The following is an 11535-nucleotide window of genomic DNA, read 5'->3' on the forward strand; positions in this document are numbered from 1 at the left end:
GCGGCTCCCCGGGCTGAAAGGCTCAGCCCGGAGCAGAGGGGACCGTCACCACTGCAGCTCCAGCTGGGAGCAGCGTCCGGCTGGCTCGGGGCCGGGAGGTGGACCAGCCGTGTTTCCTATGGAAACCCCACCTACAGGAAAAGGGAGGACCGGGCTGGTACAATGCCTGGGCGGGGTGGGGGGTCCTGGGGGTGTGGAAGGGCCCTGGGACCACCACTGCTGCCTGCTGTCACCTGCAGAGTGTGATTTACAGGAGGCACGGTTCCTGCAGACAGTCCCCATCCCATCTGCAAAGCCCCAGGAAGATGTCTGCAGGGACCAGCGATGATGGACTTCTGCTCTTGCGTTATCCCAAAGACCTGCTCCCCACACTGTTGGATTCCTCACTTTCTTCAATTTATTTTCATTTTGTGTAAATCCCTGCTCCTCTCTCTGCCTCTTTGCTGTCGGTTTTGAGGGCGATGAGTCCACGTCACCTTTTCCGACGTGTGGCTTTTGCTGATGTCGCTGCTTCGTTTTCACCCGGACACAGCGGGGTGAGCTGATGAGTCACTGGGAGAGCTGCCACCTCAAATGCAGGCGGGTGGGCACGAGGGAAGAAAGGAGCCTCTGGCAGATGCGAGAGGCCATCCGGCCTCTCCCCATCCTCCACGTCCGTCTGTCCTGGCCGGGTCCCCCCATCTTGCCACATGCTCTGTCCCGAACTTGGCTCTGCTTTGACACCCCCAGGGTTGCTCCCCGCCCAGCACTGATTTTTCACCACCAAATATCCCTTCTTTGCCTTATTTCAGCCTCTTACCCCGAGTCCCCACCTGCGAGCAGCCTGCGTGATGCCGCACGGCCCTTCCACCACCTCCGGCCAGCCATGCACACGCATGTGCGTGCACAGGTAGCCCAGCCTAAACTGGGAGTCCAGTTACCCCAAACCGTACTTTGGGTCTCAAGGTGACCGAAGGCATTCAGGACAGTCACTGCAGAGATTCCCCTGGCTGTTACGGGAAGTAGAGCATCCTCGTGGTGGGGTGCGAGTCCCACCAGCCACATCATCTTTGTCTTGGTCCCCACGTCTGCCAGGCAGCCTCCAGCGGCTGCCACTGGTGTCCCATGCCCGCCTTGCCCCTCTCCTGCTTTTCCAGCCTTGATGGGCACCCCCATCCCCCCATCCTATTCCCATCCCTCCCTGCTGTGATCTTCCCAGTTGAGGCTCCCCATCGCCTGTGTTCCTGCTTTCACCTCTTTTCTTTATTATGGTAAATTTTAATGCCAGGACGAACAGCAAAAGCAGAACCGCTCCGGTGCCGACCGACCCTTTTGCCCTTTCAGGTGGGTCAGTGCCACCACTCAGGGCACCAGGGAGGAAGGGACGGTGCCTCTCAGCAGTGGCAGGAGACCCGGCGGTATTCCTGGGCTCGGCCCCAGCTCCAGGTGACCTTTGCCAAGTCATTTCCCCGCTTTGTGCTCTCGCTTCCTCCCCAGCTGAGCGCAGGGCTCTCCCGGAGGGATGCTCTCCTGCCCCCCGAGCTGCGGATGGAGAAGCGGATGTCTCCCAGCCCGTGCCCTGCTCTCGGGTGGGGGGTGGGAAGGCTATTTCCTTTTTCGGGGGCGGAGTCTCATCCTGCCACCTCCCTTTTTTTATGCTTTTCCTTCTCAGGGATGGAGAGGAACAGACGGACTGCACCGAAGTATCATCAAGGAACAGAAATAAATATTATGCCGGAGAACTGCGGGGGTTCCCCAGAGAGCCCTGCAAGGAGGATCCTCCTCCCCATCGCCTCCCAAGCCATGTGCAGAACAATCCCACCCCACCGAGGGTCCCACATGTAGCCCAGCACTGATGCAGCAGGAGATATATTGTCCCTGACACCAGCATCCATGTGTGCTGGACCCTGTCTGGTGCAGCCCCCACCCCACCAGCCAGAGAGATGATTCCCCTTTAGGCTACCACAGCCCCAAACTGCCCCTTTTTCTCCCCAAAGGCAGGGAGGCTGGTGGGATTTCGAGCACCACTTTGCTCAGCCACCACAGGGAAAGACTGATGTAACAGTCCCGGTGCTGGGAGAAGTCACAGTCAACGGGACGAGGGCTGTGACCCCCTCCTGAGCACTGTCCCCACCATCACCTGGCTGTCCCCAGTCCATCTGTGCGGATACTGGTGTCAGATCTGGACTGTCCAGAGGAAAAGAAGCTGGAGGAGCCAAAGCGTTAATGATTATGATATTTCAGGAATAAATCCCTCCAGACTAGACCTGTGGCCCCGAGCCATCAGGACACCAGCGGGTTGAGGCGGGGGGAGAGGAGGGCGTCACAGCAGGACGCCGCAAAACCATTGCTGAGCTGCAAACCACACCGGCCACGTCTTGGTGGAGGACGCAAAGTCACGCTCGCAAAGAAAATAGAAAAGGAAGATGGGCTTGAGCCGAGACGTGCCAGAAGGACAGACAGGAAAATAAGATCCCGTGCTAAACACAAATGGCATCTCCCCCTTCCCTGTTCACACACAGGCAGGTGCTCCAGGACCTTCATAGACAACGTTGTGCCTATGAACATATAATATCCCCCCCCTTCCCTCCCCCGGAGGTTGGCTGCACCTAGAACCTTTCATTTAAAGCTCGGAAAGCGCACTAGTTGTATTCAATTACTGCAGTAGCGTGTCATCAGCTTCTGCACGAGGCTATTGGTGCCCAAAGGAGATGTGAGTGCTATTTACTGGTGGGAAAATCAACTCCTCTGAGGCTCAGCTGCTCTCCAGGCTCCAGAGCAAGGCACAGGGGACACCCCAACCTCCCAGGGGTGCAGGGCTGCGCTTGAGGCACCACAAACCTGCCGAGAGCAGCCTGACCGTGTTATTTCGGGCTCTGCTGCACAGCCAGAGGTCTTCACATTTTGTTTGTCATTTTGGGTTGGTTTGGTGTTGGCTGGGAACCACACTGTGCTGCGCATCACGGGCAGGGTGCACAAAAATGAGAAGGGAAGAGAAAATTTATTTTCAAATCTAATCATGAAAAACAACATCCAAAGGAGAAGAGTTCAAAATAAGCATGACTAAAGAGGTACCAAGATTTGGCCTCATTAGGGTGCTTGAGGCTTACCATACCCTGGGGACCATTCAGGGAAGCAGGACTTGGTCTCACCTCTGCTCTGGAGCAGCTCTATGGGGTGGGAGGTGGTGTCTGAGGGGCAGGAGACAGAGGCCACGGACAGCAGGATGCACCCCAAGGTGGGACACCCTCTTCCAGGCTCAGGTCCGTACCTCAGAGCACCATCCTCAGCAGGAGGACAGCTGCGAAAGTCGATGGAGCAGTTAAAAGCATGTCCGTTTCTCACCAGCTGGTGCCATCACACCTGGGATCATGCTTTTCCTCCCCCCGCCCCCCAACCATCCCAATTTCCAGCCCTTCAAAGACAGGCTTTGCTTCTCTAGAAGTGCCACTCCCTCCTCAGCAGAAAAAAAAATATGTTTTCTTAGTCCATCTCTGTGCATTAGGTGTTTTAGGAGCTGGGTGCAGATGCACAAGGTGACCCAGGACCTGCCCCGTCCTCAGCTGCCTGCAGGGGTTGGGGAGGCTCCTGGGGCACCTTTCTCAGGAGGAAGCAAACAATTCACCCTCTCACACCAAACAGCAAGTACACAAATCTGCAAGAGATGGATGGACCACCTCTCAGGGGGCCCTGGATCTACTTGTGCTCATCTACTCTGTAAAATCAGAAGGTGACGTTGTCTGAAAATGACCTCCACATGCCACCTGGTCCAGCGCGCCACCCCAATCAGGTCCCTTTTGGGCTGAGTTGCTCAGGACCTCATCCTTCAACACAGTGAAGACTTAGAATCATGGAATTGTCTGGGTGGGAAGGGACCCTTCAGATCCTAGAGTCCAACCATCAACCCAACACTGACAAACCCACCACTGACCCATGTCCCTCAGCACCACGTCTGCCCGGCTTTTAAACACCTCCAGGGGTGGTGACTCCACCACTGCCCCGGGCAGCCTCTTCTAAGGCTTAATAGCCCTTTCAGGAAAGAATTTTTTCCCAATATCCATCCTAAACCTCCCCTGAGCAACTTGAGGCCATTTCCTCTTGTCCCATCCACTGTTCCTTGGGAGAAGAGACCGACCCCCCCAGCTACACCCTCCTTTCAGGGAGTTGGAGAGAGCGAGAAGGTCTCCCCTCAGCCTCCTTTTCTCCAGGCTGAACACCCCCAGCTCCCTCAGCCGCTCCTCACAAGACTTGCGCTCCAGACCCCTCACCAGCTCCGTTGCCCTTCTCTGGACCCGCTCCAGCCCCTCAATGTCTTTTTTGTGGTGAGGGGCCCAAAACTGGACACGGCACTCAAGGTGGGGCCTCCCCAGTGCCCACTACAGGGTGACCATCACTGGCTCAGCCCTGCTGGCCACACCATTCCCGTACCCTCCTCCAGCAATGCCTTCCTGGCACCGGGGAGCCCAAAACCAGGCACATCCCTCCAGACACAAGCTCACCCCAGCTGCACCCTCACGGATGATGGAGAGATGCAGAAGAGGTCACCACCCCGGCTCCCTGCCTGTGCAGCATGCAGGGCACTGCCTCCACCACAAGAGTCCACTGCTGCTCCGTGCTCACTCTGCCACCATCCCCAGGCTCTCCCCGGTCCCCAGGCCCGTGGCCAAGGAGCCACCAAGCCCTCGAGCGAGCAGCAAACCTCCAGCCAGGGGGTCTCTGCCCACCTTCTCCCCGAGACTGAGGTTCCAGTGGGGCTCGGCTGGCTCCCAGCCCCACAGGGAGGCAGCGGGTGGGGATGCTGCTGCCTCCCTCCAGCCTCAGCTGACGCTCTGGACGCATCCCTCAATTTTTGTGCATTTTTAGGTAACGCTGCAGCATCATAGAGCAAAACATCCCCCACCCCCTGCTAAATTCTCCTGGGAGCTCTGTGCCTGGGCAGGGGGTGTAAAGGTGCCCCTCTCCTCCTCCCCCCGCCCCGCACCAGGTGAACACCCTAATTAGGAGGGAAATAAAAGGAGGTGCAGGAGATCCCCAATCAGGGCAGAGTTAATTGGGGATGCAGCAGCTTTTTAAAAAAAAAAAAAACAAAAAAAAAAAATAAAGCTTCCCAAGACAGAAACCTGGCTCTGGGAAAGGCGGCTGCCTGCAAAGCTCCCTGCCAGCTCCCACTCACTGTGCTCCGGGAGCTCCCCCGTGTAGAGGGTGTGATAAGAAGCGTTATTGTTGCTCTGTGTTCATTAAAAAAAAAAAAAAAGGTTATTGTTAAGGAGGGGAAGAAAGTTATAAGCGAAATAAACTGGAACAGGCTCGGTGTTTGAATAATAACATTGTGGTAATTTGCATGCGCTGCCTCTGCCGGTAGAGAACCCTAATGTGTTTTATAAAGCCTGGCGCTACAAAGAGCAATCCTATAAGCGGATAGTGGCAGAGTTGGACGAATTATAAAAGAGGAGAAGCTGTAAAAATGCCATTTTATTGTGTAGGAGAAAGCAGTGAGAAGCAGAGCTGAGATGTAACCCTTGGTGTCCTTCTGGAGGAGAAAGCTGCCAGGAAGATTGTCGCTTGCTTATAGGATCTAGTTTCGCTATTGTGAGCCTTACAGTAATTTCCCCCACCCCGTCCCCGTCCCCCGTATTTCAAAAGGTTATATCTAAATATCTGTTTGCAAATGAAATATGTGGGAAAAAAAACCCTGAAGGCCAGAACTTCAATGCTAGATCTTTCCAGGAAAGGTCTTATAGGAGAAGGGGCTCGCGACAGGAGCATGGGTGGGGGGACGCGGGAGCCCCATCAGCACCACCATTCACTGCCTGTTTTATTTGCTTTCAGCCTGAAACACCTGAATGATGGCAAAGCCTTTGGCAACGGTGGGGTTTCCCCGGCTCCTCCGCTGTAGAAGTGATAGATCAGGCCACAACACACTGGGACATAAATCAGACCTTTATCAGTCCCCAGCGGCTGCAAATCAATGATTCCTAGTAGTAATCACCCATTTTATCTTTCCCTTTATTAATATTTAGACGTTTTTAATCTTTTATTTGCAAACACGGTGTTTCCCTGCCGCAGCTGGCCTTCAGTGGGCACCACCATGAAAGCTCCCATTTCTCCAGTTTAAGACTCTGAATGGAACCGAGCTGCTCCCTGGCCTGAAGTGACACAACCCACAACAGCCAGGTGACAACCTGGATGGGTGACACCACCTCAGCACCCGCCCGGTGTCCCCAAGATACGGTGCAGCCAACCTGGGTACCACAGTGAGGATCTCATGATGGTTTCTTAAGGTCCTGGACTGAGCCCTCACCCTTGGCGTGGGTGACACCTGGGTTATCACAACCTACAGCCATCCTTTAAAGAGGTGCCCCTGGAAGGTGATCAGCTCTCCTGGTGGTGCTTGTTAATTAGGGACGTGTAAATGTGACAATAAGCCCTGGGTTGACAGGCAAAGGGAGGTGGGGCTCCCACTGATTTTCAATGGAAATGACAGACCTTATCTCCTCTAACACGGGCGTGGGAACGCTGACAATGCACTGCCACCTCTGGAAAACATAAAGGGGAAAAAATCAAAACAGAAAACAAACCCCCTCCAAAAAAAGGTAACATAAATTAATTTTATTGTAAAGACTAAAATTTTCCAGCAAGTCCAACCACTACTTAGCTCTAAAGTAAGTGAGAAAAGAAGCTGGAAATCAGTGAGAGGAAGGACGCTGGAGCTTCTGACGTGTCCAAAATATTTCCAGCACCCAGAGAAACAGGTAAAAGAGCCCATTTTTTGTTCAACAGTGCACGGGGGGGGCGGTACCACGGATGTGGCTTAGGATGGACACGGATCTGGCTTTTCTGTTCTGGGATGCGGAGGGGAGAGGCAGGAACCATATTTTGACTCCTGGGACAATTCAGCAGAATCAATCCTTGAGGGTGGTCCCAGAGGCTGTGCCCCCTCCCCAGGGACTGTCCTCCAGGCCCACGTGCTGAAGACAGGCTTTGATGTCCAGCTTCCACCACATGAGGAGAAACCGAGACCAATCTCTTGTCCAAAGCAATGCCTGGCACCTTCAGCAGCAGAAAGACTCCCAAGGCTGAGCAAGTCACCATGGTCTGCAACCACCAGGAATTTCAGATGAAGCTTCACCCCTGCACCTGCTCCCTCTGTGCCACCTCAACAAGCTTCTGCCCATGGTGACCAAGCCACACCAACATCCATCCCAACATTGCTGGCTACACCAACCCCACCATTGCTCCCTCGTTCTGCTGCTTCCAACGCTGAAACCATCCAAGTGTCCAGGTCTCCAAGCAGAGCATCCCTTGGCACAGGGGCAGCAGACAGCGACAGGGACAATGAAGATGACCACAGTGAAGATGACCTCAGGTCTCCCCATCCCTGTCACCATGCATGGAGATGCTGCAGGCTCTGCCCAGAGATGCAAGGGCCAAGAGCTCGAGGTGTTGCCACCAGTGCCAAGAGCTCGAGATGTTCATCCAACAGCAAGGGGTGGCTGATGTGCCGTTATCACCTCTCCTGCCTCTGCTGTGCCACCTCTCTTCGCTCACACACCTTCATGGTGGGACCGGACACGTTGTCCTCTGTTGTTGGGTCCACCACTGAAACATCAAGGTTCAGGTGCTGCCTCCTCTCCTCTGGCTGTTTGCCCCGTTCCCGGGACTGGCAGGAGGAGGGCAGAGGGGCTGAGGGCCTTTCTGTGCCACATAAAGGGCACAATGAGGACACCGTGCATGTGGAAACATCTTTAATCTGGAAAGCAATTCCAGATGATGCAACTTCCAGCTCCTGCCAAGGGGCCGAGCGTCCGCCCAGCGCTCCCCAGCTGGAGCGAGAACCGAGACAGCTCTCCTGGGCACTCCCAGGCAGCGTGGGACAGGTAAAACCAGGGCAAGAAAAACCAGAAGAAGTGCTAATGCTGTCCCACGTGGGATGACCCAGCCCCACAGCCTGGGCTGGGGACCCAGCTCTTGCCTGGGGACGGTGGCACCCCCCGAGGCTGGGCTTTTGGGGGCTGATGGTGGGTCACCACAGTGATGTTCAACCCTCTGGCTGAGCCCACCTGGGGAGAGACACAATCCTGGGGAGACAAAAGCTCAGCGTGCAGGAACCGGTGAGTCTCAGGCTAAGCTGATGTCACAGTCACTGTTCTTCCAGTGGGACATGGTCCCTTGAGTGCCACCCGGGTGTCCCACAACCTTGTCACAGGTAGGTGATCTCGATGACGTTGGGTTCAGTGCTCCCGAGGGGAAGGTGGTGCCTGCAGGAGCACTGGCAGCTCATGCCGGCCACGTCCACGCCGCCCAGCTCCTGCTGGCAGGGCTGGGCAGGTGGCTTCTTCTGGGAGCCCAGCTTCTTCCAGTCCGTGAGGTGCACCCCGTTGTCCATGTCCTGCGGCATGGGCTCATGGTAGAGGGTGATCTGGACGGTGCGGAGCTGGGGGCCGTAGTGCACCACCAGAATGATGAAGACGGCCAAGAGGACGAAGATGACGACGATCACTGAGATCATGGGCAGGGCATCCGACTTCTTCGTCACACTCCTGACAACGGAGATGGGAGTGAAGGTGGCAGAATCCTGGGGCTCGGGCTGTCTCAGCTGGCTGCCGGGGGCAGAGGCGTTCATGGCTGAGCAGGCTGACCTGGGACCGAGAGACGCGGGGTGGAAAGGGGTGACCACTGAGCAGAGGCCATCTGATGTCCTCATCTCCTGCCCTCCAGTCGGCAGCTCCTGCCTGCACTTCTATCTGCCGGGCAACGGGACGGTTCCATAAGTGCTCCCTCCCTCAGGCTTGCGGGATGGGATAAATTTTGGTGGTTATATAAAATTGCGTGGGTTTTGGGGTTCTAGGATGGTGCCCCGGACACTTTCAGCCGGGGAGGCGATGCCCTGTGACCCCAGGTCTTGGACAGCTTTGGCATGGGGCTCTTCCCTCCCCACCAATCCCTGCTGGAGAGCCTTCCACCCTCCCCCCTTGGCCCCCAGCCCCACGGTGCTAATCCAAGACCAAACCCCACAGGGACCTTCCTGGGAGACCCAATCCCTCCAAAACACGCCCTGAGACATCTGTCACCGCAGAAACCCCATGAGAGCCAGCAGGGGTGGGAGAGGTGGGAGGCAAAGCCCTCCCCAGCCCTGGGGATGGTGGGGGGGTGTACCTGGGCGTCCCTGCTGCGTGGGAACCATCCTCTCCAGCGGCGGGGCTGGGAAGCTGACGGTGGGACCAGCAGAAGCACCTCCGGGACGGTTCTCCATCCGGTGTAGGTGCAGCCCGACTCACCTCGCTGGCTGCCACGTCACGCCTGGGCCCCGCACCCCCCCGGGACTCCCCGGGGCCGAGGAGGAAGCGCCTGCTCATCCCGGCGGGCAGGAGAGGTGCTCCCTTACCTCGCCCGGTGCCACATCACCGCCACCGCCCCCTCCCTCGCCGGGTGACACGCACCCTCCCCGGGAAAAAAAAAAAACCACAAAACCACCTTCCTCTCCTCCCGCTGCAAGACAAGAGCCCTTTTGTTCAGGAAGAAAGCATCTACCGCCCCTCGGGCTGCAGACATGCAACCCCAATGGCAGGGAACTTCCCTCCTTCCACCCACCCGGCCTTAAAATTTAACGCCGTTAAGAAATGGGTGTAAAAAACCAAAATCACCCCATCTGCACATGAGCTCTTTGCGCAGCCTGGCAAAGGGCACCCAGGCAGCGCTCGGGGCTGGAAAGACCCTCGCCCCATGAGATGATACAGCCCGAGGGCTGGTGTTCTCTGCCGGGGGGGGGGGGGTGTCCCACTGCTGTGGGAGGACGACACGATGGCCAGCAGCGCTGTGGGTTCACGCTGAGGATGTTTGGAAGCTCTGGACCCTGGGACCCGCTCGGGGTCACAGCAGGAGCTGCATGGGTGCTCACACATCTCTCCCCTCGCAGGGATGCCCTTCAGCCTGGCAGCATCCTCCCCTGCACGCGGGGGGGTACCATCCCCCTGGTCCAGGGATGCCGTGCTGTTGGACCCTCTGCCACCTGGGGTGACCCCGAGCACATCTCAGAGCAGAAAAGATGGAGCCTCCAGAGCCTTATGCCTACAAAGCCGTTAGGAAACATGTCTCCCCATCTTTCCGTCCCAAACCAGCACCGCTCTTACCTGGAGGCTCTCAGCAGACAAGCTGGGGTGAGTATTCAGACTCCGTCCTTCCTGCACATGGGGAGGACGGGGTGGGAAATGCCTCTTCCCCCATCCAGAAGAGATTTGGCCGCACGTTAGAGCTTCTGGGAATTTGCACTCATTTCAGGATTCAGTAAAACCTTAATCTACAGTGTAATCTCTGAGCATCACATCTGTGCGAGGGAGAGGAAAAATGGGGCAGGGAGGCGGCTCCCGGAGGTTCTGTAAAGCCAAAGGGGCTGCTGTTTGGTGCTGGCAGCTCTTGGCCTGACCGTTTCCTCAGGGTTTCAGAGGTGTTTGAAGAGGCCCACCAAAATGTAAGGAGCTGAGCAGTGCTCAGGAGATCTCTCCCTCTGTTCCTGCCCATCTCCCGTGGAAAGCAAGGACCTTGCCAGCGGTGTAAAACACACTCCACGCAGGGAAGGAGCATCAGGACACAGGGAAGGGGCTGTGACAAGAAGCTGGGCTGGACCACAAGCTCTCTTTTGGGGTCCCAGTGAGCTCCTGCAGGTGCACACCACACCAGCACTGTGTCCCTGGCTCGACGGATCAGGCCGGGCTCCCAGAGGGGGTGACAATGGCACAATCCCATGGATTTGCATCCTGAGCCCTCTGAGACAGGCAGACACAGGAGCCTTTCCCACGTAGTGACACTAAAACCCTTCTTTCCCCCCCGCCAAACACCTGATCACATCCAGCACAGGGCAACTTATTACCTCTGAAGTTCAAAGGATGCCAGCAGAGGACAGGCAGGACGCACACAGACAAGTCCATCACAAAGTCAGGGCCAAGAAACCAGGCACCCCGAACCCCTTGGGCTGGACTGGGGGCAGAACCCGCCCAATTTTGCAGTTCCTCCCCTTGTCAAAGAGCTGGGATTGGGTTGGGGTGAGTCAAAGCCTGCCATGTGCTGCATGTCCTGCGGGGAAGGACACTGCTGCCACCTGAAAACCAGCATCCCCAAGGCCAGCGCATCCCAGTGCCCTCACTGGAGCTGCACAGGGCATGGGGCAGCACCAGCTGCTGAGCTAGCCCGGCCTCAGGAGGAGCAAATATTTCCACATCCCTCCTGGAGTTGTTAAGAAACCTCCTCTCAGGTGGGAAGGGAGGATGGGCTCCTCCAGCAGCTCTTTGCCCAGGGAGGACCAATGCAGCCTGAAGCCCTCAGGGCTGATACTGAGGGGGTTTGGACCCGGGGTGCACACCCTCATCACAAATGTAGCATCTCCCAAAAAAAACCCAAGCACCGTAAAGAAGCCACCGAGGCCCAAAGCAAGGCAGGCCCACCGTGCCACCGCTCCCCCCGCTCTGTGAGAGCTGAATCCCCCCACAAACTGATGGCGAGGTTTCCTTTGCCGTCGGTAAGCGATGTCTCACATCCTCTCCGACCATAATGGGCTAAAAA

The 11535-nt window shown here is 56.7% G+C and overlaps 1 protein-coding gene across 1 annotated transcript; it reads right to left on the bottom strand.

The window, feature by feature from the left end:
* Positions 1-8179: 8179 nt before the first annotated feature.
* On the bottom strand, positions 8180-8602 carry SMIM33 (small integral membrane protein 33). The gene has a single exon (XM_074156642.1). It carries the CDS (start codon positions 8600-8602, stop codon positions 8180-8182), a length of 423 nt encoding a protein of 140 aa, XP_074012743.1.
* Positions 8603-11535: the final 2933 nt, after the last annotated feature.

The sequence above is a fragment of the Numenius arquata genome, chromosome 11, assembly GCF_964106895.1.
Source record: "Numenius arquata chromosome 11, bNumArq3.hap1.1, whole genome shotgun sequence".
NCBI classification, from domain to species: domain Eukaryota; kingdom Metazoa; phylum Chordata; class Aves; order Charadriiformes; family Scolopacidae; genus Numenius; species Numenius arquata.